At 42.0% G+C, this 27,280-nt stretch overlaps 2 protein-coding genes across 5 annotated transcripts; both read left to right on the top strand.

Moving 5' to 3' along the window:
• Positions 1-3,160: 3,160 nt before the first annotated feature.
• On the top strand, positions 3,161-6,776 carry LOC138628220 (keratin, type I cytoskeletal 18-like). Of its 2 annotated transcripts, none has more exons than XM_069711129.1 (7): positions 3,161-3,701; positions 5,110-5,192; positions 5,314-5,470; positions 5,583-5,747; positions 5,838-5,963; positions 6,135-6,355; positions 6,498-6,776. In XM_069711129.1, the coding sequence occupies exons 1-7, from the start codon at positions 3,249-3,251 to the stop codon at positions 6,535-6,537; spliced, it is 1,245 nt and encodes a 414-aa protein (XP_069567230.1). In that variant the 5' UTR covers positions 3,161-3,248; the 3' UTR covers positions 6,538-6,776. The 2 variants fall into 2 exon arrangements, with proteins under 2 accessions (XP_069567230.1, XP_069567238.1); XM_069711137.1 differs by having other exon boundaries at positions 6,135-6,379.
• A 1,559-nt stretch (positions 6,777-8,335) lies between these two features.
• On the top strand, positions 8,336-21,118 carry eif4ba (eukaryotic translation initiation factor 4Ba). 3 transcript variants are annotated; one of them, XM_069711102.1, is made up of 16 exons: positions 8,706-8,898; positions 9,533-9,622; positions 10,254-10,394; positions 12,578-12,783; positions 13,712-13,828; positions 14,010-14,064; positions 14,209-14,355; positions 14,780-14,911; positions 15,203-15,382; positions 15,560-15,848; positions 16,619-16,707; positions 16,948-17,206; positions 17,387-17,424; positions 19,745-19,853; positions 20,311-20,395; positions 20,605-21,118. In XM_069711102.1, exons 1-16 carry the CDS (start codon positions 8,721-8,723, stop codon positions 20,680-20,682), a joined length of 2,193 nt encoding a protein of 730 aa, XP_069567203.1. In that variant the 5' UTR covers positions 8,706-8,720; the 3' UTR covers positions 20,683-21,118. The 3 variants fall into 3 exon arrangements, with proteins under 3 accessions (XP_069567218.1, XP_069567203.1, XP_069567211.1); XM_069711117.1 differs by lacking the exons at positions 8,706-8,898; positions 9,533-9,622 and adding an exon at positions 8,336-8,381; XM_069711110.1 differs by lacking the exon at positions 19,745-19,853.
• The last annotated feature ends 6,162 nt before the right edge of the window (positions 21,119-27,280 follow it).

Here is a 27,280-nt window from a genome sequence, read left to right as displayed (position 1 = left end):
AATTTTTTTTTTTTTAGGGAATTGGCTCCAGAGATGACAGTGTTGGTCAGTCCATGTATCGCTTTGTACTGGACTAAAATAGCTCAACAACTATACGATGAATTGCAACAGCATTTAGCAGAAATCTTCATGGTTAGCCTGGTGTTACCAGATCCACATTCACTGTGTGAATATATGGGTCTGGTCTGGTTCTGGTCTGGGTATGCTCCATAGGTAATCCTTCACAGTCGCTGCATCCTTCTGGGAGTAGACTTTGGGGTAGTTTTGAAACGATTGGACCAGCTTTAGCAAATGGGTATGCACAAAGACTATCACTGCTGAAAATAATTTTTTAACAGCACTCGACTTTAACATCATCATACTTTCCCATGAACAGTGGTGGCTGATCGGTCCTCCCTTCAGAGTGGTTGAGCTAACGTAAATGTGAGTCGCATTTTCAGACTATGATCACATAAAGAAAACTGAATCTGTGAGCAATACTCTGGTAGAGTTTTGCTAATCCATAGTGCCCAGAGGATTAAAATCGATCATACTCTGACTTTTCCTCTACTGCCACTATGAGGTTATCCAGTGCAGTCTCACATAAAAATGTGTGAAAGTTGGTCCACAGCACATAACAAATTAGTTTCACAGAACAGGTTAGGCAGTCATATGATGGAGTACGACCGGCAAAGTCTACATTAGGACAGTGGAAGTGGCTGCATTGATGAAACTGAAGATTTTAATAAAGACCAGTGTTGGAATCTTTGTTAAAGTTGCTGTTAAACAGTTTTACTTCATTAAATGAAACTAGTAGGAAATGGGTGAATTGGTGACTGTCCAGAGTATCATTTCTAACAACTAGCTCCAGCTTCTTTTATGTCTTCCTGTGAAATGTCTTTGTGCTAGAAATGGACATGACATCACACAGAGAAAATGTCTCTCAGTCAACACATTTCACTAACCTCTGATGTGTGACCCTCGCATTCTGTTAATGGTCCTGGCTGGAAAACTATATAATACATCCACATTGCCTAAATGATAAATAAATTGCCTCTGCCTTTGGTGCCATTGAGCATTGTGGGTGAGTCAGCTAGGGAGGGATAAAGAGGAAGTGAGAATGAAAGGAAGGAAGTGAGTGAGTAAGAGTGCATCACACTCACATGCATGTTAGCATTCCTTCATGCATCTGTCAGAGGGCACAAAGTAGGTATAATATATATGCATGTATGCAAATGCATTTGTCTGACTTAGTATATAAGTGTGTGAGAGCACTCGACCTGCACTGAAAGCAAAAAGAAAGAGGGAGGGAAGTGAACTCCACCGAGGGCCACACCAGGCTGAGAACGGTAATCATCTGACAATGGTCCAAGATTTGTGAAGCACATAAACTCCTGTAGTAGTTTCCAGATTCCTACTGTGTGTTGCTCTGACTCACAGACTCCAGCTTGTCCAGTTTTCCTCTTCTTTTTTTTCGTATCTCTGGGGAGAGGCCACAAATTCAGATCCAAATGACTGTTTATGGAAAGAAACATCTGTGGAAAAAAATCTTCATAGTGACACATAGTGAAAGCAGAAATTCAAAATCATTTAATTTAACGCCAGCGGTATGTGCCCTAAAGATGCAACCAGATATGTTATATGATTTGTTCAGTTCCTGGTTTGAGTCTCTGCGGTCAAAGCCACATGTTGCCAACACACATTCAACCAAACAAGACAGTCATGGGGTAGGAGTCATGCCGATTAAATTTACAGTTCCTGTAATCTGTCTGTGTTGGTGTTTCCTTTGCTTTTTTGCTACTCTCTACAGTATGAGCTGTTTTTCTTTTTATTTGAAAATTACAAAAAGAAATAAGTAAAAAAAATTCACAGTGAACGACAGGGAGGAGGTGGTGGTGATGCGTGAGAGACAGTGAAAGCTGATCAACCATGAGGGTGAGGTAAGATCAGAAAAGAAAAGAACTAGGTTGTATAAGAGCTCAGGAGGGTGGTGGAGTCTTTGGAATATCTCCCTGTGGGTGGTTCACTCGGTTTTATTATTCGTTCTCTGGGGGCTCAGTTTGAAAATCCTCTCTGGCCACAACTTTGAGCACACTTAACCCTCTCCAAGTTCATGCTACACTGCATATTGACATTTCTTTCTCGTATCTTTCTTTACATGTTGAAAACATGTTTTGGGGACTATTACATTAGTATAATCAAGATTAGATTACATTTGTTCTGTGGTATCAGTGACAAAAGAGCCCTTTTTATTCTGAGATATCAAAGAGATTTCCTGAAGATACAGCTCAAAGATAATAGTTCAAAATTCTCTGTAGACTTGATTTGTGCAGACAATTGCCTGTATAGTATGACTGGTGAACGAGGGCAGCTTTTATTTCCTTTCGATTATACTCTGAGCTGGGTATCAGCTAACCTTTATTTTCAATGTTTCTCATCTTTGCAGAGCCTTTGAATATACAGTATTTGAAGCTCGGTTGTCCCTGACTTTCCTTTTAAACACGTCAGGTTTCATTGTTAATACTGTTCATCCTGCTAACTGTGCTGAAATTCGATCACACTTGGATTATGAGTAAAACAGTTCAGTCTTACTTCTAACGGCTTTCTTATTAATCTGAGTGACATTATAAATGTAGCTGTTGTATCTCATGTTTGGTTGAGTCCAGATAGAAAGGCTGGCAAAATCTGTTTGTTTTGGGGCCTGGCTGACCACAGCCTGAGAAACTATGCAGCAAATGGTAGCCATTAAGCCTTTTATGGGCAAACCAAAAGAATTTGTTGCATACTTCCGAAGTGAAACTAATTTTGCCAAGAATATTTTACCCTTTAACTTCTAGTTTTTTACCTCTCTCGATTGAAGCTTGAACTTTTTTCTGGGCAGCATGGCCATTAATGCTGTCTTCTTTTGTGAGCTTTGTTTTATGAGATTTCTGATGTTCAGTAAGAAAGTTTTTAAGTGTTTACAAAACAAAATATGTTTCACCCGTTTCCTTGGAGACAGCAAATATATATCGTAGTTAAAAAAAAAAAAAAAAAGGGAACATGTGAGTGAAAGAGTATATGAGAGAGCAGTGAGAGGGAGCAGGAAACAAAGAGTCGGGCGATGTTGAAGTGGGCAGGGTCTGAGAGACCAGCTGTCATTGGGGGAGAGAAGCAGGAGTATAAGTTCCCCACTTCCCACTGCGAGCGTCACTTTCTAAGCCAGCCAGCAGTGAGTCTCCACATCTCATTTTTCACTCCAATCTCTGCCGTGCCTTAACTTCTCCAAAATGAGCTACAGAACTACCAGCATACCTTCTTCCCGGATGTCCTTTACCCGCTCTGCACCCCAGTACCGTGCTGCCAGCATTTATGGTGGTGCTGGCGGACAGGGCTCCCGCATCTCCTCTGCCTCCGCATCTTCCCTGCGTTCTGGTGCTCCAATGTCATCTTCCTCATCTGCCTTCAAACTGAGCAGTGGAATGGGTGGTGGCATGGGCGCAGGCTTTAGTGGTGCATCCATGGCAGGTAGCAGTGGCTCCGGTGCTGGAATCCCGGGCAACGAGAAGGGAGCCATGCAGAACCTGAACGACCGCCTGGCCAATTATCTGACAACAGTGAGGAACCTGGAAAAGGCCAACAGTGAGCTGGAGATGCAGATCAGGGAGGCCCTGGAGAGGGGGGGGCCCGACATGAGAGACTACAGCAAGTATGAGCCCATCATTGAAGACCTGCGCAAAGAGGTAAGAATTACAATGAATGTTGAAAGTTGAGTATGAAATGATATATTAAAGTGGGAAGTTGTAGTTCTTTTTTGATACTGCTTGATGAGATTGACAATAAAAAAAGAAGAAGATTTGAATGTTTGGATGCTTTAGATATGCTTTATTGTGTCTGAAGTATGAGAATCAGTAAGTACATTTGATCTCACACATCACTGTGTGTTTCAAATGCAGACCTACCTCACCTAAAGTTTAAGATTAAGATTTTGAATGCCTCTGCAGGTACAGGCACCATTTCCTCTGTAAGTTATCAGATTTCTTGCAGCAGAATGAAGGGTGTGGTTGCTAAGCTCCAGCCCTCCCCCATATAAAACCCTTCAGTGCCACAAAGTGGCCTGAACTTCCTCTGATGACTCACCAACACAAGTGTATCGTCACGAGAGACAGACTGAAAAACTCTCAGACAACCAGCAAACAAAAGCATTTCCAAATGGTTCTGATTTTAAATGGCGATTCTACAAGCATGCAATGGTGTAGGAGGGCCTCAATGTGAAACAGATGTGTGGTAATGACACACACACACACACACACACACACACACACACACACACACACACACACACACACACACACACAAAGGATCTCAGACGGACAGAGTGCGTGCGCACAGAGATGCGTGTGAGTGCAGTGGTTGTATAACAATCAGCTCAGTAGGCAGAGTCAAATGTCACATTCTTCTCAAGAGTCACTGTCACATAATGACACATTGATGGTGGCACTTTGTTTTTCTTGCCACATAAAGGGACAAGAATTTCCCCCCTTTTCTCCGTGACAGGAAATCATGAACACATTATATAAAAAAAAAAAAAAGTAGAAACTCACAAACACACTCGCACATAAAGAATTCCCCCATCTGTGCACACATAAACACATACAGTGAAGTACACAAAGATAATGACAGACAGAGACATGTAGCTGCCTGAAAATTGGAGAGAAGAAAAAACTTCTCTGCATGACTTTTTCAGACAGGAAACTCATCTCTCCAACAACGCTAAAACAAACCAGATTCTATTTTGGCACAGGAACATCTCCTCTTCCTGTTCTTCAGTTTGTGGTTCTTCTTTTATGACTGAGCGTTACTATGGATGCAACAGTGTTTTGGTCCAATTGTGTAATTAGGGTTTGTGATGTTATAGAAGGGAAATAATGATTCTAGTCATATGTTTCATTCTAACTCAGTGGGAAAAATACTGTTTCAAGGCACAATCATTTGACCAGAACATTAGATTTGGCTTTGAATGCAGAGGCTTCTAGGTAAACAACTGTGTTGTCTCTAAAAACAAAAGTTCAAAACTTTATGACTCATACTGTTGAAATAATGTTTACTAATAACAATAATGTTTTTAATAAATATTTTTTTTCTGTGCAGATCTTTGATAAGATTTTGGAGAACGCTCGTTTTGTGCTCCAGATTGACAACGCCCGTCTTGCTGCCGACGACTTCAAAGTAAAGTATGTGATTATGTGTTAGTAACTCTTCAGAAGCTTTAGCGGTTCCATTTTGTAACTTTATGCCACACAGTATTGTGTTAATATTGTGTCTGTAACAGTTTGTGTTTGTTTACTCCTACAGGTTTGACAATGAGATGGCAATTCGCCAGTCTGTGGAGGCCGACATCGCTGGGCTGAAGAAAGTCATAGACGACACCAACATGAGCAGGATGAACATCGAGAGTGAGATTGAGGCTGTGAAGGAGGAGCTGCTGTTCCTGAAGAAGAACCATGAAAATGTGAGTTTGCGGTACATCCAAATTAAGAATCTCACTTTGCTATATAAGCAGCATATAGAGTCACAACTCTTGAATGTTTTGGGTAATTTTGCTCTTTCTTACGACTCCACAGGAGGTGATGGAGCTGAGAAATCAAGTCTCCCAGTCAGGCGTGCAAGTGGACGTAGATGCTCCCAAAGGTCAGGACATGTCCCAGATAATGGATGAAATGAGAGCCAACTATGAGAAGGCTGCTGTGAAAAATGGAGAGGACCTCAAACGGTGGCATGAAAATCAGGTAATGTCAAAAAAAACTTTACTATACTTGTGAACCATCTTGTCTTGTTGCCAATAAAAATTCAACATGTTTGTCCCATGTCCCTGCCAGATTGCAGATGTGCAGGTGCAGGTATCACAGAACACAGAAGCTCTCCAGGGAGCCAACATGGAGAAGAGTGACTTATCCAGACAGATACAGAACCTCCAAATTGAACTTGCATCTCAACAGAGTTTAGTAAGTATTGAAAAAAATGTATTGACCAAATATTTTCATTAGATTATAACATCACATCATTGCTACCAATGTTATAGTTCATTGTTTATTTTCTTATTTCAATAGTTAGAACTGCTTGCTTAGATTTTTTTTGACAAACTTCTCATTCCTTTTCTTAAAATCCTTTATCAGAAAGCTGCTTTAGAAGACACACTACACAACACAGAGCTCCGTAACAACATTGAAACAGAAAAGTACAACGCCATCATCGTCCGCCTGGAGGAGGAGCTGACAAACCTGCGTGGAAACATACAGCAGCAGACCCAGGACTACGAAGCGCTGCTCAACATGAAGATGAAACTGGAGGCCGAGATCAGCACTTACAAGACTCTGCTGGATGGTGGAGACTTCAAGTAAGAGTAATGATGGTGGTGGAGGTGAATACGAACATCCCTTGTTATCATGGTTTGCATGGTCGAGTATAACTGCTTCATGAAGTGAGGCGGTAGTTGCCAGTGAACAGTTCAACATGAATATTTTGATTTGTGTTTACAGGCTCCAGGATGCACTGGATGAGCTGGCGGCCACAAGCTAATTTGGAACAAAGGATCATCCCAACAATGAAAGCAAAACTGCCCACTACTATCAATTATGGAAAACATGTCACGCTGGTCCCGTCAGCTAAAGCCACTTTGTGCACCAAGACCACATGCCATGTAAACCATAAATGATTCAAACAATTCTAAATGAAGGCATTCCACACCACAGGGCTGTTTATCGCAACCACTGCCTGACAGCAAAATATAAATGAATAAAACCACTTGTTGACCCACAGCCATGGAGTGTGTGCATTTGTTATTCCAGATGTTGCATCTTGTGTTTTTTAAGAAATACCCTGAATAATAATTTAAAAAAAGAAGTTCTAAAGGAGCCTACTACTTTGATAGCTGAATGATAAGATTATTTTTATTGACAAGAAAAATTCACACCCTCTGAGAATTAGCTGGCAAATTACATGATTTTATTGGTTAGTTGGCTTTATTTTGCTAAGTAATATTATTACTGTTTTTTTGCTGGGTTTCTCATAGTTTTGATGAAATCAAAGCCACACTGTGAAGTAGCATCCTGCTAAAGCTAAAGTCATCCCTGTCCACATTCACTTAAAGAGGACTTGTTATACTTTCCTGTTGTATATAATGTTGCATGGTTGTATGTTCATATTAAACATGGGTAAAGTTACAAATAGTTAAGTATATAAAAGTAATTCCCGTGAGGAAAAAGTTCTAGTTTCAGACTGCTCTGAACATTTGGTTTGCAACAGTCTTTACTGGTCATCTGCTCTATAAACAGCAGGGACACACCCATCAATCAGTCTGTCCATAATACCAAAAGCGGTTACGCTCAAGCGATGATGTTCCAAACTAAAAGCCTGTCAGACTGCAGTTTAATGCACTTCCCACATGTACAACTTTAAGAGGGGCATTTATAGAAATATATATATATATATATATATATATATATATATATATATATATATATATATAAGGCTTGTGCTTAGAAGACTAAATTCACGAGAGAAATAGTACCCAATGTCCTGCAGTAATCTTCGATGTTGCACATTTGTTGCTGTCCACTCTCATACTCCGGATCGGATCCGAGCTCCAACATGTGGATCAGGCAAAGCTACTCAAGTGGAGTCACACAATAAAAATATAAACCTGAAAATTAACATAAAGGGTTTCCTTTAAAGGTGCATTGATCAATGTTTGGCCACTAGGAGGCAGAAGAATGACAAAACTAGGACGTATGGAGTCCTGACATGGTGTTAGGATAACACTAAATCATTTTCATATTAATTTGCCTCAGTACTCAAAATACCTTTTTCTGGGTATAGACTTATACAATATTAAGTTGTAGAATAAACAAAATACCTAATTGGCAACTAATAGCTCTCTGGCCTTGAATTTTATGTTTTCATGTAAAAAATAAACCCATTTCCATGACTCTATAAAGCTTACTAAGAACAATGTATATTCTTGGAGTAAAGTTCAGGGACTTGGGCTGGTGCTTTTGCTGAAACTTACTTTAATACGTTATTTTTAGGAGTTCACAATTCTGTCTCTCATTTCTGGGTTTAACTCAGAATTTAAACAAATAGCCTAGATGTGATAGGAGGGCAGGTTTTTTTAAAAATATTTTTTATCCATTGCATAATTTCTACAAAGGAAAAACACATGAACGACAGGAGTTCAGGGACACATATGACAGAAATTAAAGCTCAGAGGAATCTTCAGTCATTCAATGAGTCGATGTGGGTCAGTAAGTAAACAAGGGAGGAGACACAGGCCCGTGAACGGCGATGCGCGCTCCCGATAATAAACCTCTGACGCTTTCATCCGGGAACTACTACGAACTCGCTCTCCAACATGGCGGCGTCAGGTGAGGTTTATGTGGGTGAAAGATCTGGGTCGGTTGGGGGGAAATTTCAGAGGATTTTACCTTGATTAAATGTCGCACATGAAGTTTGAGGATGGCTATTTCTTCGGTTTATCAACCCGCGTCGTTGTCTTGTGTGTGGAAATGAATTTGTCGGTTGTTTTGGCCCGGTGAGGACGTAACTGCAAGAGGAAGGCAAATGAACGAAGCAACGACTTGCTAAAATCTTAACATTTTACCTACAAATTACACGCTAGCTTTTCCGTCACAATTGTTACGACTGTATCTGGCGTGTTTGCTTTGGGGTTTATACAGTATTTCAAGTACCGGGCAGCGGGTACCATGTTAAGAGGTGTTGCTAACTGCGTGCAGAGCTGGCACATTGAAGTCCGCGGCGGGCTCGCCGTGGCGCTCAGAGCAGATCAGCTACCGGCGCAAGCGCGATTTGTGGAGGAGGGGTTGGGCCGAAGAGTACGGGCTGCCCGAGGAGGCTCCCCCACGTGTGCGGCGTGGCTTCCCGGTATCAGTGTTTGATAAAACGGGGCAGCTGGGCCCGGTTGGGTCGCGTCCCAAACACTTCTCTAGTAGCTTCACAACTTTGAGCAGTCTTTTCTATCCGGCTAAGTCTCGCTCCGTCGATGGCGCACTTGGATCCTGGCGCTGCGATGCGCACTAGGCCCTAAACCCAGCCAGCTAAGCAGGGATACTTCCCCCGTCAGCAGTCCTTTGCTGACTAAGCCCGCATAGGCACAAAGACAAAAGCGATCAGCGTAGATAACAAATCAACAACCTGTATGGTTAGCCCAACATTTTGCAGCTGTTATGCATTTATAGCTTTAGCCGGAGTGCCTTCTGCCAAAACTTGCTGTTACGCAGCTCTTAGCTTGCTAATGTCACATTAATGTGGAGGGAAGCTACCACAGGCTGTATATGGCGATCTGCTGGTAAGGAGCACAAGCAGTTAAGGCCAGTTAGTTTGGCCTGATAATAGTAAACAATGACAACCTTATGTTGTGTGACCCAGGTGTAAACATTGTGCTGCTCCATGTATGTTTTATATCGATGTGTAAAGAATGTCCTGACAGCTGGGATTTTCGCAATAAAGGTCACAAGCCAGAGTCTGCTTTGTTGCACCCCTTTTTTTTCTACCTCAGACCAAAACAAACCAGACCTGTTCTGTGAAGGGTGTGAAGCCCCTCCGTCGGCAGCTCGTGGTAACAGACAGCATGAGGAATATTCTGCATGTGGGTATATGACTCATAAATGCAAACTTCATGGTATATTCGTCAAAGCACGTAGCAAACATGCAGTCTGATGGTTTCAATATGTCACAGTTCTCACCAGTCTTGTGGAGCTGAACAAATGGCGGCAGGTCTTTTCTGGCCTGCTGCAGAGTAGCAGTTGGACAGACCACTCCCTGTGTGTGTGCTTTCCAGTAGGAAAATAAGTGTGTTTTGGTTATCGCGCACACACTTCGGCCCCCTTATCTGGCCTGGCTGGACAACATCTCACTGCTCAACCTTAAAAATAGTGTTTGTCTACACAGAGAAGTAGCTCTGCATGAGTGGAGGAGACACACTCCTCAGTCCTTTTATTTTATTGGTGTTTTATAAAATACGTCTTTCACTGGTGCAACACTCCACTGGTTAAGTGCCTGTGTTTTGTAATGTTTCAAATTGCAGTGAAGCCACAGCAGTTTCTGACTATAATTATTATATTTTTACAAGCCTATTGCAACATCTGCTGCTATTCCCCCAAGCCAACAGTGTATGTGTGTGCTTATAATACTTCCAGGACAGGCATCCAAATGGGCAACTAGCTCATTGCCTCGAAGTTCCCTCCATGGCTGACTATGTCCTAACTTCTTCCTTTTAGCTAAGAAGAAGAATAAGAAGGGGAAGACCCTCACTCTGACTGACTTCCTGGCGGAGGACAGTGGAGGCAGCACCCCGGCCCCCAGCTACCCGACCAAGTCTACAAGCTGGGCCGATGAGACTGATGACCTGGATGGTGATGGTGAGCAAACATTAAAAAAAAAAAAACTATGGTAAAATCGGTATCATGTCTCTTTAGCTCAGACTGCATTTTAGATTAGGGGGAGAAATAAACATGCAATGAAGAATGCAGTCAAACTTGTTTTGTTACATTAGATTTTATTTTTCCCACAATAGGGAAATTTAGTCGTAATAGCAGCATGTACGCAGTATGAACAAATTTACGAATACGTATGAAATAAACAAAATAAGAGATAAAAAAATATATATTTTAGAAAGAAATGAAAGAATAAATACACACAGAGACTATATACACAAATATATGTTGTCACCATATGTGGTCTAACACATGACTGAAGGTAAAATGAACCACTGGGAATTTGTACACATTATTATAAATGTGTTCGGGCAAAGTGGTATAGGCTTTTATTTTGATTAAACAAAAGCAAGAAAAGGTCAGCCAACCATATAATAGTTTTTCTGTAAAAAATATGGTGTGTGTCTGCCAGGGATAAAAAGGTTCCAAGTAAAAAAAAAATCCAGGCCATTCAGTTCGGTGCTGACGGCTCGGGGGCCGGTCTGTTTCATTGGTTCATTTGAAATAGGATGAGGCATGTGCAAGAAAGAAGAAAGAAAAAAAGTGCTAATAACGCAGAGAAACATCCGCCAACATCGTTTGGGTCTGCTGTATGGCAGCATTACGGGTTTAGTGTAACCTTTTGAAGATGATGGAAAAAAGTAGTGGATAAAACAGGGACTGTGTGCAAGCATTGTAGCACATGTTGCTTATGCTAGCACCAGTAAGACAGAATGATTTCCGTGACAGTGCAAGAAGGAGAGTGTCAGGTAGGAAAGAGCATTGGGGGTGTTAATAAAAAATGATATGCCTCTATATGCAGTTGTGGATGATGTCCAAAATTCAGCATATCATAAAGGGAGGTGGAGGTAAAAAGCTCACTTTTGCAGACCCCATTCCCTTCCCACAGGATCATCTCGTTGATCGCTCACTTAACGTTAATGCCATTTATATCTCCAATTCCTTTTTTGTGGCAATTTAAACAAAAGAAAGCTTTTACTTTGCACTAATTAGATAACATATTCTTTGAATTAACATGACAATGAAGAATGTTTATGTTCCTTATCTTTGTAGCCATAATTTTGTTAAGGCAAACAGTTGTCAATTTGTTTTTTTATTTTTTGTCAAAAGTTTGTAAAAAAAAAAAAAAAAATCACTGCGACAGAATAACAAACCTGTTCTATCACCTGAAGCGAAAGCATGCAGCGAAGTGTGCGTCTTCATAGATTTAGGTACGAATAATCTGTACCGTGCCGAGTACGGTAGCTTTACGGCTGCTTCTGCTTTGGATGCACAGACAAGGGAAATACACTCGCCAGTCTTCAAACCTCAGCTGCAATGCGAGTGTGTCTTTATATGCAAATTTCTGGGCGAGGCCGTGCAGAGAAAACTTTTTTTCAGTAATGTTGTCATATCACCATCAGTGGTACAATACCTGATTTTGGCTCAACTTGCTTTCACACCTGATGTGTACCACACCTGGGTATGCCTGATCTGGACCTGAGTAGGCCAAACCTTGCCCGCGTACTGTATACAGGGTTCACACTTATCAAACATAATATACTTTTGGTTCAAACGTACTCAAGTCTGGAGCAGAGTACTAAGTGTAAAAGCACTCTCGCATGCTAACTCCAGTTTCGGTTCAAAAACCACAGCAACAAAGCTGTTGATGGCCGCTGATGTTCACTGCCTCACTTTCCATTGAAGAGACGGCGCACCAACAGAAGGACTTCACAGACATTTTATATCACAAAATACATTTTACCTATTTAGACAGTCAATAGGTCTGGTTTTACTGGGACTTCAAATAAACAATCATTCCCAGGTATGAACCATCAAGCGTCAAAAATTTAGTACAGACAGCATTGACCTGTTTGTTTATTCAGTTGTTGAGGCCAGCTGTTTTTAGTGTGTTCTTTACAGTGCTTATGATATGTAAAAGGATAATATCATTGCGAGCATTGATGTGTCACTGTGGCTCCTGGGGTATAGTTAAATTAAAGGAAACTAATTATTTTTTAGAGCTCAATTCAACGACTTCAGGAATTGAAGAGAAAATAATTGGTTGTCTTAAGGAAAGTTTTGTTTTTAGATTTAGTTTGAACATTTTCCTTCTCCTTACACTTCAGTCTCGACTTCGTGGCACACGGAGGAGGATTCGTTCCGGGCACCACCCATCGACCGCTCCATCCTGCCCACAGCACCCCGCTCGGCCCGCGAGCCCAACGTTGACCGGTCCAGGCTGCCCCGCAGCCCGCCTTACACGGCCTTCCTGGGCAACCTGCCCTACGATGTCACCGAGGACTCCATCAAAGACTTCTTCCGTGGCTTGGCAGTAGGTGTTGCAAACACATACACAAAGTAGAGGATATAACATTTAGTGCAGCTCTTTGTTTTGCAAATCAACACAACAGTGAAACTGAAGTGGCGGTTTGAGTTTAGCTTGTCCGAGTCTCATCAATATCAAGTTACTTGTGCAATAAAGATGTTATTTCTGAAGTCTTTCAGTCTACAGTGACAGCTGTTTTCACTGCTGTTGTTTTCACTGCTGTTGTTTACACACTGTAGGCAGAGGGAATTTGTTTAGTAATAAAGGAGGCAGAAGGGAATTTGTCTAGTAATAAAGGACAGGACACGCAGGTCAGCTTTGTCCCCCTCCCCGCCCCCCCTTTGTTTGTATAGACAGATGTTTAAATAGCATCCTAATGTTGCTGAGCTGGTTTATGATATTGCAAGGTTTCAAAAGTAATACTCAAAGTTCCATTGTTTTTTGTGTGTGTTTACTAATGTAGCTTCCAAAAGCCTCACTGGTCCGTCCTGTATTGTAAGAACTAAAAAGTTTTAGAAAAACGGTTAACCTACCAATTAAGGATGCTTGGTGTTTCTTAAACACATACCACATAAATTGAAATATTGGCCTCTTCAGCCATAGCTGTTAAGGTCCATATTATGTTGAATAGTTAAAACCATGCAAGACAGCTAAAGGGGGAAAGATAGATTTCTACAGACATTGATGATTTGTCAGACTAATGTTACCTGCAGCAGTGTCAGTCACAGTCCCGACCTCGCAATAAAGAGCAGAAATCCTTCTCGTTTATATGTTTGGCAAAGTCGAGTCAGTCTCACTCATCTGGTGTTTCCTCTATTCCATGCACTCCTTCCCAATTTTATATTTACATGCTACGCTTAGCTGAACGTGGCTGTCTGTCTGTTGTCTGCACTCAAATTAGAGTATTGACTTTCATATGTTGCTCTGTCTTCAGATCAGTGCAGTGCGTCTGCCTCGAGAGCCCAGTAACCCAGAGAGGCTGAAGGGCTTTGGCTATGCTGAATTTGACGATGTGGATTCCCTCCTGAGGGCCCTCAGTCTCAACGAGGAGGTGAGAGGAACAATTGCAACATCAAACTCAACCAAAGCATGAGTCTATGAAATATTTTGTAACAATTGCATTTCATAAAAAAATATCAAGTGAAAGCTTATTTTATTGTGTTGGAGATGGCAAAAACAGTTTAAATCTTAATGAGAATTAATTAATATTCCTCCTCTGTTCATGCAAACAGAACCTAGGTAATCGAAGGATTCGTGTGGATATTGCAGACCAGTCTAATGATAAAGGTAAGACACCTTTTTTTTTTTTTTTTTCTGGACATTTTGAAATGCTCCTCTGCCTCACTAGTTACTTACCATTCAGTCTTCCTTGTTTAATCCAAAGAGTTTCATAATTAAATGTAACATCTTCTCTGCTTCTTCACATCTCAGAAAGAGACAGTGGACTTATGGGAGGCAGAGACAGGGGTGGACGGATGGCAGACATGGGTCCTGACAAGACAGACAGTGACTGGAGAGCTCGGCCGAGTGCGGACTCTGATGATGGACCGCCCAAGAGAGATGATGCCTTTGGAGAGAGTGAGTCAGAAATAGCTTTGTCGACGCTTTATTGTCCTTACTAAAAGTCTTCCAGACATGTTGAAAAATGCTTTGAATAAAAAGCTGCTTTTCTACGGCTTGATCTTATGGGTAAAAACCTCGGGGAGAACATTTTCAGTGCCACTTTAACTAGGTTCCAATGTATATCTTTTATGTCCTTCAGAAATACGAGTTGAATAAAACATTTTTAACGTATACTCACTATTCTAAAGTGTCTAAACTTGCTGCTTTTGCAAAAATGTACATTTTATTGATTTTTGGTTCTGGGGTTGAGAAGGCTTCAATTTCCAGCTGTAAAACATGCTAACGTGCTATTTATACAGTTTTGTAAAATGTTGACAGACCAGCAGTTATTTAGCAGAGGACTGACGTGTCACACGGCATCACTTTTGTCCTGTTGTAGGATCAAGGGACCGTTACGAGTCCGATCGCTACAAAGACGGGCCGCGGCGGGACAATGATCGTTACGACGGAGGAAGAGACCGCTACCGCGAACGCTATGACGATAGGGACCGCAGAGACTACGATAGAGGAGGTAAGCAGTTGTCATTCTTTAGGGCCTGTGTTTTACATCACGTTGGCTGCTTCCCAATCTTAATAGCCAAATTTCTTTCATAAAATTCCCATGCTAATCAAATTTCAGGTTTACATGACACTCCCCCCCCACCCACCCCCCACCCCCCCCCCCCCCCACCCACACACACACACACACACGCACACACCCGATTGCATAGCTGCAACTTGGATTGGGCTTGTGGTGTCATTTCCTGTTTATAGCATCATGTGTCCAGGTTTCTCTTGTCTCTTAACTCTTCTGTCCTGCTAGGTTTTGACTCCCGTGGTGGTGGAGGAGGAGGAGGAGGTCGTCGTGCCTTTGGCAGTGGCTTCCGCCGTGATTATGATGACAATCGCGGTAGCAGTGATCGCTATGGGGACCGGGACCGGGATCGTTATGGTGAACGTGATGACCGGTACGATAGGCGGGATGAGAAGCGTGATGAGAGAGGTGAGTTATTTTCTATGAATTGATGTTAGGAAATAATTCTACATTTACTTAAATGAAGTTAATATGATGTATATGGACAGTCATGTTTACTCTCCTCTTGGGATATGTAGATCAGAATTTTATCTTCTGATATTAACTATTTTCTTTCAATGTTTCCGTGTGCTGATCCCTCCGAAGCTCCTCAGCAGAGACCCAAGTTGAACCTGAAGCCCCGTAGCGTACCCAAGGAGGAGGAAGGTACCGGCGGTGGCGGTGGCGGCGGTGGTGGTGGCGGTGGTGGTACTTCCCCTGCCGCTGCTCCAAGCTCTGGCAGCAGGACCTCATCCATCTTCGGTGCAGCAAAGCCAGTTGACACAGCAGCCAAGGAGAGGGAGGTAGAGGAGAGGCTGAAGAAGGAGGAAGAGAGGCTGCATAGGCAGCTGGAGGAGGACAAAGGCCGGGGACCCGACAGGAAGATGAGAGACAGGTCAGGGGGTGACTTCTAACATTTATATTTTACGGTCATATGCAATGTTACATATTTTGTTGATTTTTTTAAAATAAAAGAAGGGAATACAATCCGTGCAGAAAAGACATTAAAGTTGAGCCTTTTTTCAAATGTTGATGCCAGTTGTGTCATGTGAAATGGTTCAGGCGTCTACAAGGCAATACTGGTTCAATACCATGGTTTCCAAATGCTACTTGAAGCCAGCTAAGAGTTTATTTTAATTAAAGAATTTTTCCTTTTTCTTCCTTCCTGCTCACTTCAAGTTCTGACATGTTTGTAGCATTTTGAAGATGCACCGATAGATTCTTAACGATGTTTAAGTCAGGGGAAGGCGAGAGCCGTGGGGAAACCTTCAGCTTGCAATTTTTGAAGTAGGTCATTCTGAGGTATGCTTTGGATCAGTGTCCTTTTCTGGATGTCGGTCTTGTCAGTGACTGGTTAATACAGTTTTACTTTTACTAGGGTGCTAAAACTTGCACGTTACTATTGCTGTTTCCCCCCCGTCTGTTTAAAGTTATAATGTAGAATGTAACTCCGCAATAACATTGAAAGAGAGGCTCATTTTAATGTTATTTTTCTACAAGGATTGTGTGTACTATAGAATGATTAAAAAAAAAAATCTGCTAAAATGTAATTTGCAAAGATACCTGCACATATTTAGTGGTTTTATTAGCATAAGGTTTACACATTTTAGTTTTTATATTAATATTCACTGTTCTGAGTGGAGTTTGTTAATTTTTTGTTTTTAGGGATCCAAGCTGGCGCAATGAGGAACCTCCTACTGAGCGATCCCGCACAGGAAGCGAGTCTTCACAGCAGGGAAGCTCTTCTGGAAGAGGTAAATTTATGGTCAGGAATCTGGTTGTTTTATACCAGAAAGCCAAAGCTTCTTTTTTCACTCGGTTTTATATCAGATTTTTTTTTAAATCTTTCTACATACACATTTTTTACCTGTGTTCTTTAAGTTAGGGACACAGGGGACTGAAATACTGGCCTCTTCTGCACGCAGAGCAACTTTTATTTTCAGTGTTCATGTTAAAAACATTGAAGTATTGTGATTTCTTTTTTTTTCCATCAGTGTCACGGTGTCGAGATAATGAGCGCTCTGGAGAGAATGAGGTTTTCACTGGGAGAGAAGGTAACACTTCCCCTGTGCCCTCACCCCGGGCCCCCTCTACCAGCTCCTCCAAAGAGCCACTGAAGGTGATGCCCGCTCCTCCTCCTAAGGAGAACGCATGGGCCAAGAGAAGTGCTGTCAGCACGGGCTCTAGCGAGGGCGATGGACGGCCTCCAGTCTCCCCGGTCTCCCCAAGTGATTCAGCTCCTCCCAAGTTCAGGTGAGAAGACAAGAGATATACGGAGTGTCTGGAAGCCTTTCAGAAATGTGATGTTCATTTAAAAACAGTATTTTTTAAATGAATAAACAAAACTTTTATACCCAGAATTGGCTATTAAAGGCTTATAGAAAATGTACACGTGTTTTTATACCCTTCTCTGACTGTTGCTTTTCTCTTTAGCTCCTCAAATTCTGCTGATGAGAGAGGATCTGAAAAGGGTAAGGACAGCGAGTGAGTGCCAAACATAATGGGGATTTTACCTAAACCAAACCTTACTGTTAACAAAACTGAACATGTCTGTGTGACATGACACAAATGTAAAAGGACTCAACAAAAATGAATAAAAGTGTGAAAGAAAACACGCATTCACAGCATTCTCCAGTGATAATGGAGACTTTGAATCTCAATAAAACTGAAAATCTGTATCTACATCAGAAACTGTGCAAAAAATGGTGGATAAATGAAAAATATCACATGATCTTTTCTTAGATCCATGTTGTTTTCCTTTAATCAAAGCAGTCTAACCTGCATCCTGTCGCTGTTTTCTTAACAGGCTCTGCTTTACATTGTCCAATGATGTTCAGCTTTCATCCGCCTTTGTTATGCTGTAATTGATTGATTAATTACTTAATCAGCCTCGGTTGTACTTCCTTATCTGTGTTAAGCGCTAACATAGGAATGTTAACATGCCTGTCCACGACTATTGTAGCTAACATGCTAACAGCATGTTGAATGGTGACGTTGTAATTTGAGCATATTAAACATCAGCAATAATTGGGGAAAAAAATCCTCTATACTCAAACTGTCAATTGTTTCTGAAAGTGTATTTTTTAAAACATCTGACAGCCATATAAAATTGGGCACCATAGTCCAAAACACAGTCTACACGGTGTCTTTGTTTTTTTGTTTTGTTTGGTTGTGGACTTGTTTTGATAGCTCTAGTCAAGTGTGCACTATACAAGAACATCACTGAACGATTTCGTCTTGTAACTATTCACACGAGACAGCTGAAATCAGTGATTTTCAAGCTCTTGATTGGTCTGGGAATGATGAGGTTCGCATGAGAGCAAAGATCTGGGTTGTTCAAATCGTTCAGAAAAATCCATAAAATGTGCAGAAACAAACCATAAGTTGAATAGTTGAGGACCTCATTCATTATGATACATGTGCAGTGTTATTGCATTTACAGATTATATTAGTGAATTCCTTTTTTTTTTTTTTTTTTAATGGATGCTCATTTAGTTACATAATTGGGTGTCTCCACTTTCTACTCTATTTCTTAACAAACATATTTGGCAAATGGAGAACTCAGACTCAAGGAATCTGTCAATGTGAAAACTTTACACCGATCAGTCACAATGTTAAACCACTGACAGGTGAAGTGAATCATATTGATTATCTGGTTACAATAGCACCTATGAAGCAAGTGGACAGTCAGCTCTTGAAGTTGATGCATTTGAAGCAGGAAAAAATAGGCCAGCATAAAGATCTGAGTGACTAACAAGGGGCCAAATTGTAACGTCTAGACGACCGGGTCAGTGCATCTCCAATGCGGTCTTGTGGGGTGTTCCCTGTGTGAAGTGGTTCCTACCTACCAAAAGGGATCCGAGGAAGAGATAACCAGTTGATGCGTGTTGGGAGTGATGGCTGGTCTGCTTCGATGCTACAGAAGAGCTGCTGAAACATAGATTACAGCTGTCAGAACACACCGTACATCGCAGTTTGCTGTGTGTGTGGTGCTGCATAGCTTCAGACTGTCCGTGCTGACCCGTTTACCACCAACCGCACCTACATGTAAACGTCAGAACAGAAGGTGGCCAAGTCTGATGAATTACGTTTTCTGTGTGTGTGTGTGTGTGTGTGTGTGTGTGTGTGTGTGTGTGTGTGTGTGTGTGTGTGTGTGTGTGTGTGTGTGAGAGAGAGAGAGAGAGAGAGAGAGAGATGTCAGCAGGATGCACTGGGGAAAATACTAGCTGGCGGAGTTAGTTTGATGTTCGAGGAAAAGTTCTGCTGGGAAACCTTTTGGGTCCTCATCCATGTGGCTGTCAACTTTGACGCTTACGACTCAGCTAAACATTGTTACAGACTTCATGGTAACGGTATTCCCTAATGGCAGTGGCCTCCAAGTTTCCCAGATCTTATTCCGATCAAACATTTGTGGGATGGGCGGGAAAAAGAAGTCCAACTTCCAGGACTTAACTACTACCTAATATCGGCCAGATGGTTTTAACGCTGTGGCTGATCGGTGTATCTACATGACCTGCAGTGCTGGATCAGAAGAGCCCTTTTTATCTGATTGTTTTGGAAAAGTTTGGTGCATTAGTAAGCCACTGTCAAATTCAAAAGAAAACTGTTCTGCTGTAGAATCTCAGCTCACAGTGAAGCAGTTGTGCACCTCTCATTTGGCCCTTCTTCAGTGACTAACACACTTTGAATCCAACCCAGTGGCTTTTCGTGCTGCAGTGTGTTGTGAGTGTAGTCTACTGTACAAAGTCCACCGAACTTCCCTTCACTCAACTGTCTGGCTTCTCCTTTAAGATGAGAACAAGGCTGAAGGTGTGCGTCGGGACCGGGGGCCCCCACGGCCTGGAGCTGGGCGGGGCCGAGGAGAGGGGCCCAACAAAGACCGAAGAAAGGAGGCCGACAGGTCAGCCATCCAAAGCTAGCAACTGCAAAGCTCTTAATGAGACGGGGAGGACATGTCCTGGGCATCTGTAAAGAGTGGCCTTTGCTCACTTACACAACTGATGTTGTACTTACTGTTTCTGGTGTAGTGGACACTGGGAAGCTTTGGACCCGCGGGTTTTGATGTGCACATTAATGGCTTACCCTTTCCACCCCAGATCGTTACAATCGCCATGATCTAGCACACAAAATGTTCAAAGTCTGAGCTAAGACGTCATCCAGCTGAAATTAGACTTGAAATTTGTGAATTTCACGTGAGGTTTGTCTTCTGACACCGAGGACTGAGCACAGTGTGAACTCGGATGATGAAAATAAACAGAACTTGTGGTCCTTAAATGTGTTGTCTATTTGTGTGTATGTTTGAGTGTTGGCTTTCCAGTGTCGATATATTTTAACCTGACTATTCCTTCTGATTGTAGAAAGGACAGCAGAAGAGACCGAGAGCGAGACCGAGACTCCAGACCACCTCCAGAGCCAAAGAAATACGAAGAGTCCCCAACCCCCGTAAGTCTTTCACCGGGTGATTTCAAAATCTGCCAAAACTTTTCTAAAGTTTTATAATTCAGTAAAAAGTTTAAAGTGACTCACCCTGTATGTTGGTTTTTAACAACATCTCTATTTTACCATCGATAGACAGCCCATCCACTTTTGAATTTTCCAAAGCTGCTGTACTGATTCTTTAGCTTTCTTTTGTTTTGCTTTTTTTTTTTCAGAAGTTCAGCTCAGCCAGTAAGTACGCCGCTTTGCTAATGGACGGAGACCAAGGAGACGACGCAGAAGACGTCGAATAGAGGAAATAACCAGATGAGGCCTGAGAGCACAAGAAGAGGAGAAAATGACGAACGCAGGAAAAAATGAAAAATAATCTCACATAGCTTATGAAAAATATCCTCACATGGAAGTGGCTCCTGGGAGGACCTCAATCCTGCCCTCCTTTTTCTTCCCCACAAACCTGTCCTTTTTACTCTCAAACCCCACTCCCCCGCACCCCACTCCCCGCACCCTCTCATCCTCCTCCTTCTCCTTCTCCTCCTTCTCCTCCTCCTTCTTCTCCTTCTTCTCCTTCTTCTTCTTCCCCCGCCCCACCTGCAGGACTTTTCAGGTTCTAAGGAATAGTCACATACTGGACTTGTTTTAAATGGAAAAGAGGAAAAAGCTGACACATGGAAACGTGATGGAATACATGAATCAATTGTAATAAATAAATGGAAAAAGTGGGGAAAAAAATGAATTTGTATATTTGTGGATGAAAGGGGTGGTTATATGGGGTCTAATAATATGTAGCTTACCGAGTGGAACCTTTTTGTAGTTAGAAAATAATTTGGTATTATAAAGCCCATCTCTTAGCAAATTTATTGATGAAATTTAATCATGAAAATCCTGTCTTCCAATAATCTTGAATGTTGAGACTCTGCTAAAACCATTTTCCAATCATGTATTTGACAAAATCCTTGTTGAATTTGTTCTGATCTGATCTGAATCACAGTATTAAGAGAAAGAACTTTCTAATACAGACAGCAGGATTGATTTGTATGTCGTGACTGAAAGAAAAGCAGCCACCACATGTTTCTCCCCGAGAATCCAAGTGCCATTACAATTTTCCCCTGTCACTGTACACATGTCCATCCACTGCTCCACCTTCTGATGAAGTAATCACATCAATTATAGGCTCATAATGCTCTTGTTTCCAGCTGTGTTCAAGCTCTTTCACAGCTGTCTAAATCATTCATTCTTCTTAAAGTGAGGAACACAAATACATAGAGGAAGTCTAGTCTTGCCTCCAGTGGGGTTGTGAGGATTTTATGTGAGATTACGTGAACTTGTCTTCTGATTTCCAATAAATTGGGGTCATTATGTACAGTCACATAGTATGTGGTCATTGTTTATATAGGTGTTAGTATTTCAGGCCAAAGGTTCAACAAAACCCGAGTTCAAGTGTGTAAAATACTCTTAAAGCAGATCTTCTGTTTATCTTTTGACAGTTTTACTTACAGGCCAAACTGAAGCTGCTCGTCTTTGAGTAAACCCGACACATTACTGTGACAGCATGGCATTTTAATTTAACCATGAAATGTTTGCCTTTTGTAGGATGGCAAGTTGCATCATCAGACTTTATTTTTGATGTACATCAACAAAGTATTTGTCCTCCTCTAACTGTCGGTGTGGTCTGAGACAGCAGATTTCCTCAGTGTTTCTTCAGTCTCAGCCCCCTGCTGAGAGCCGGACTCCAGGTGGCAGCTGGTCCGAGTCCTGCTGAGCTTTACATCCCACACACACACTCCAAAGGTATGCATTTTAACGTCAGACGGGTTTCTCTACTCTTCTCTAAAGCAAGCTTTTCTTCGCAGCAGAACACTGATTGACAGCATTTGTCTGTGTTGATGGACGAATACATTTACAAGTGTCTAATGTATTATGTAACAACTACACACAATGTAGGAGTTTTGCTAAAAATGAGATTCAGAGATGAGGAAGAGCAGGAAAAATAAATCTCATTTCTTCTGAGTATGTTATTTAGTCTCAATATTACGTGTATATATATGTGTATATACATGTATGTATGTATATATATATGTATGTATATATATATATATATATATATATATATATATATATATATATGTGTATGTATACAGTGGTGTGAAAAAGTGTTTGGCCCCTTCCTGATTTCCAATTTTTTTTTGCATGTCTGTCACACTTAAATGTTTCAGATCATCAAACAAATTTAAATTGTGAAAAAGTGTTTGCCCTCTCCTGTTAAAACATAACTTAACTGTGGTTTATCACACCTGAGTTCAATTTCTCTAGCCACACCCAGGCCTGATTACTGCCACACCTGTTCTCAATCAAGAAATCACTTAAATAGGACCTGCCTGACAAAGTGAAGTAGACCAAAAGATCCTCAACAGCTAGACATCATGCCGAGATCCAAAGAAATTCAGGAACAAATGAGAAAGAAAGTAATTGAGATCTATCAGTCTGGAAAAGGTTCTAAAGCCATTTCTAAAGCTTTGGGACTCCAGCGAACCACAGTGAGAACCATTATCCACAAATGGAGAAAACATGGAACAGTGGTGAACCTTCCCAGGAGTGGCCGGCCGGCCGACCAAAATTACCCCAAGAGCACAGCCGAGAGGTCACAAAAGGGGGACCCCACAACAACATCCAAAGAACTGCAGGCCCCACTTGCCTCAGTTAAGGTCAGTGTTCATGACTCCACCATAAGAAAGAGACTGGGCAAAAATGGCTGCATGGCAGAGTTCCAAGATGAAAACCACCGCTGAGCAAAAAGAACATTAAGGCTCGTCTCATTTTTACCAGAAAACATCTTTATGATCCCCAAGACTTTTGGGAAAATACTCTGTGGACTGACGAGACAAAAGTTGAACTTTTTGGAAGGTGTGTGTCCCATTACATCTGGCGTAAAAATAACACCGCATTTCAGAAAAAGAACATCATACCAACAGTAAAATATGGTGGTGGTAGTGTGATGGCCTGGGGCTGTTTTGCTGCTTCAGGACCTGGAAGACTTGCTGTGATAAATGGAACCATGAATTCTACCGTCTACCAACAAATCCTGAAGGAGAATGTCCGGCCATCTGTTCGTGACCTCAAGCTGAAGCCAACTTGGGTTCTGCAGCAGCACAATGATCCAAAGCACACCAGCAAGTCCACCTCTGAATGGCTGAAGAAGGAACAAAATGAAGACTTTGGAGTGGCCTCGTCAAAGTCCTGACCTGAACCCTATTGAGATGCTGTGGCATGACCTTAAAAAGGCGGATGGTGCTGGAAAACCCTCCAATGTGGCTGAATTACAACAATTCTGCAAAGATGAGTCGGCCAAAATTCCTCCACAGCTGTAAAAGACTCATTGCAAGTTATCGCAAACGCTTGATTGCAGTTGTTGCTGCTAAGGGTGGCCCAACCAGTTATTAGGTTTAGGGGGCAAACACTTTTTCACACAGGGCCATGTGGGTTTGGATTTTTTTTTCTCCCTTAATAAAAACCTTCATTTAAAAACTGCATTTTGTGTTTACTTGTGTTATCTTTGACTAATATTTAAATTTGTTTGATGCTCTGAAACATTTAAGTGTGACAAACATGCAAAAAAATTAGAAATCAGGAAGGGGCAAACACTTTTTCACACCACTGTATGTATAGATATGTGTGTGTGTGTGTATACAGTGGGTACGGAAAGTATTCAGACCCCTTTAAATTTTTTACTCTTTGTTTCATTGCAGCCATTTGCTAAAATCAAAAAGGTTAATTTTATTTCTCATTAATGTACACTCAGCACCCCATCTTAACAGAAAAAAACAAATGTAGAAATTTGTGCAAATTTATTAAAAAAGAAAAACTGAAATAGGTAGGTAGGTATATACTTTATTAATCCCCGAGGGGAAATTTTTTAATATCACATGGTCATAAGTATTCAGACACTTTGCTGTGACACTCATATTTAACTCACATGCTGTCCATTTCTTCTGATCCTCCTTGAGATGGTTCTACTCCTTCATTGGAGTCCAGCTGTGTTTAATTAAACTGATTGGACTTGATTCGGAAAGGCACACACCTGTCTATATAAGACCTTACAGCTCACAGTGCATGTCAGAGCAAATGAGAATCATGAGGTCGAAGGAACTGTCCAAGGAGCTCAGAGACAGAATTGTGGCAAGGCACAGATCTGGCCAAGGTTACAAAATAATTTCTGCAGCACTCAAGGTTCCTAAGAGCACAGTGGCCTCCATAATCCTTAAATGGAAGAAGTTTGGGACGACCAGAACTCTTCCTAGACCTGGCTGTCCAGCCAAACTGAGCAATCGTGGGAGAAGAGCCTTGGTGAGAGAGGTAAAGAAGAACCCAAAGATCACTGTGGCTGAGCTCCAGAGATGCAGTAGGGAGATGGGAGAAAGTTCCACAAAGTCAACTATCACTGCAGCCCTCCACCAGTCGGGGCTTTATGGCAGAGTGGCCCGACGGAAGCCTCTCCTCAGTGCAAGACTTATGAAAGCCCACATAGAGTTTGCCAAAAAACACATGAAGGACTCCCAGACTATGAGAAATAAGATTCTCTGGTCTGATGAGACCAAAATTGAACTTTTTGGCGTTAATTCTAAGCGGTATGTGTGGAGAAAACCAGGCACTGCTCATCACCTGCCCAATACAATCCCAACAGTGAAACATGGTGGTGGCAGCATCATGCTGTGGGGGTGTTTTTCAGCTGCAGGGACAGGACGACTGGTTGCAATTGAAGGAAAGATGAATGCGGCCAAGTACAGAGATATCCTGGAAGAAAACCTCTTCCAGAGTGCTCTGGACCTCAGACTGGGCCGAAGGTTCACCTTCCAACAAGACAATGACCCTAAGCACACAGCTAAAATAACAAAGGAGTGGCTTCGAAACAACTCTGTGACCATTCTTGACTGGCCCAGCCAGAGCCCTGACCTAAACCCAATTGAGCATCTCTGGAGAGACCTGAAAATGGCTGTCCACCAACGTTCACCATCCAACCTGACGGAACTGGAGAGGATCTGCAAGGAAGAATGGCAGAGGATCCCCAAATCCAGGTGTGAAAAGCTTGTTGCATCATTCCCAAGAAGACTCATGGCTGTACTAGCTCAAAAGGGTGCTTCTACTCAATACTGAGCAAAGGGTCTGAATACTTATGACCATGTGATATTTCAGTTTTTCTTTTTTAATAAATTTGCACAAATTTCTACATTTCTGTTTTTTTCTGTCAAGATGGGGTGCTGAGTGTACATTAATGAGAAATAAAATGAACTTTTTTGATTTTAGCAAATGGCTGCAATGAAACAAAGAGTGGAAAATTTAAAGGGGTCTGAATACTTTCCATACCCACTGTATATATATATATATATATATACACACATACAGTGGTGTGAAAAAAATATATATAAAATTAAACAACAGTTAATGAAGTGTTTAATGGCTTCACATCTCCCTGATACAACATGACACCACTGCTTACACACACATGCTGCTGAATAAAACACTTTTGATAGTAACTTCATTACCTGTGATGGAGTATGTTTCTCATACTTCAGTGAAGATGTGAATACCTATTTACATTCTGTGTTTCATTGAAAGTAGGGCTGCTTCCTAGACCTAAAGCATGTGTGCCTCCCCCACCTCTCCCCCTGTTACTATTTGAATCAGCAGCTGGTCCACACAGGAGGGTCCTCTCTTCTTTCACTTCCAGCCCCCCTACACGACTGCAGTGCAGTGTCATTCATGTCCCAAGGTGATGTATGTATTGTATGAAATTTGCAATACATAATACATAACCTGTCATGGTCATCCTCACCTCTGCGGATGTCTTCTCACGCTCGCTAACGCATGTTGATGGTTTGCGGCTTAATTTAGCTCCCAGTTAGGGATTTGTCTCCCTTTTACACCAAGGGGTGCTTTGTGTAGTCTAACCAGAGGCTATAAATGTGGGTTTAGAAAGAGCTTATTGTTGGAGATTTTCCCCCTTTCAACCCTAAAACCTCCTGCTTAAAGCAGTATTTTGTCTGGAGAACCCAGTTAGAGGAAATACAGTTATTTGTGTGTGAGAGAGCTGCAGTCTGAGGGAATTTAACGGGTTAGGGGAGAGCAGATCTAAGATTTTAGTACAGGGCCTGTCTTTGTTTTCATTCAGTGGCGGGAGAAAGCAGGAGTGCAACTGAGGGAATAAAAGGAGGATATTAGTGATGTCATGTGTCATATCTAACAGGGTTGTGGAGTTTGGTACATTCAGCATTATTAGAGGTGAAAGATATAAAAAAGTACAAAAAGTAGAGTTCTAATCTTCTGCCTCTTTGCTCACGTTGCTTCCTACAAACCCAAGCAAGGCTAAAAGCCTCTTCAACACAACAAGCCCAGAGGAGGGAGAAGTGGGGATCAGCGCTATCAAGTATGTTCTCATGTGCAAAGTTACACTAGAGGGATGACGTGTGTGAAAGAAGTTTCTTCTAATCACTCCCCCATGAGGAAGAGGAGCATGAGAGGGGCTGAAGTGAAGCCAGCGGATAGGGGAAGGGCCTGACATCAACAAGCCAAAACAGCTGCCCCTTTCTCCCCTGTGGAGAGACACCGAGAGAAGCCTGATGGAGCCAGAGAGAGAGGGGAAGACTGGAGGGCCTGTGAGTGCAGAGCAAGAGAGCGAAGACATTTGAGGGCCTGTGGAGGCTGAGGAGAAGAGAAGGAGGTATTGGCAAGTGGGAAAGGGGGGGGGGGGTGTGTGCTTGCATGCTTTCAGAGTGAGGATAGCCAGGGAGCAAGGGACATGGAATAGTGTAAGAGGAGTGGGTGTAGAGGGGGGAGTGGAGGGTCAGTTCTTGGTGACACTTCTTGGAGGGGAGAAAGAGGGGTGGTAAGAGGAGAGGT

This window comes from Brachyistius frenatus, unplaced genomic scaffold (genome assembly GCF_029030835.1).
Source record: "Brachyistius frenatus isolate BFR_SWC_R1_liver_20210118 unplaced genomic scaffold, ASM2903083v1 Contig_4, whole genome shotgun sequence".
Classification (NCBI taxonomy): domain Eukaryota; kingdom Metazoa; phylum Chordata; class Actinopteri; family Embiotocidae; genus Brachyistius; species Brachyistius frenatus.
This window is presented reverse-complemented; position numbering and strand designations above follow the sequence as displayed.

What these genes read in the sequence shown, in the direction of transcription:
- LOC138628220 (XM_069711129.1), top strand. Translation starts at nt 3,249, where the DNA reads ATGAGCTACAGAACTACCAGCATACCTTCTTCCCGGATGTCCTTTACC. An exon ending in TGAAGAAGAACCATGAAAAT is followed by an intron (nt 5,471 to 5,582) that starts GTGAGTTTGCGG and finishes ACGACTCCACAG; the next exon opens with GAGGTGATGGAGCTGAGAAA. An exon ending in CTGGATGGTGGAGACTTCAA is followed by an intron (nt 6,356 to 6,497) that starts GTAAGAGTAATG and finishes TTGTGTTTACAG; the next exon opens with GCTCCAGGATGCACTGGATG.
- eif4ba (XM_069711102.1), top strand. Translation starts at nt 8,721, where the DNA reads ATGTTAAGAGGTGTTGCTAACTGCGTGCAGAGCTGGCACATTGAAGTC. An exon ending in CAGAGACTACGATAGAGGAG is followed by an intron (nt 14,912 to 15,202) that starts GTAAGCAGTTGT and finishes CTGTCCTGCTAG; the next exon opens with GTTTTGACTCCCGTGGTGGT. An exon ending in TGAGAGAGGATCTGAAAAGG is followed by an intron (nt 17,425 to 19,744) that starts GTAAGGACAGCG and finishes TTCTCCTTTAAG; the next exon opens with ATGAGAACAAGGCTGAAGGT.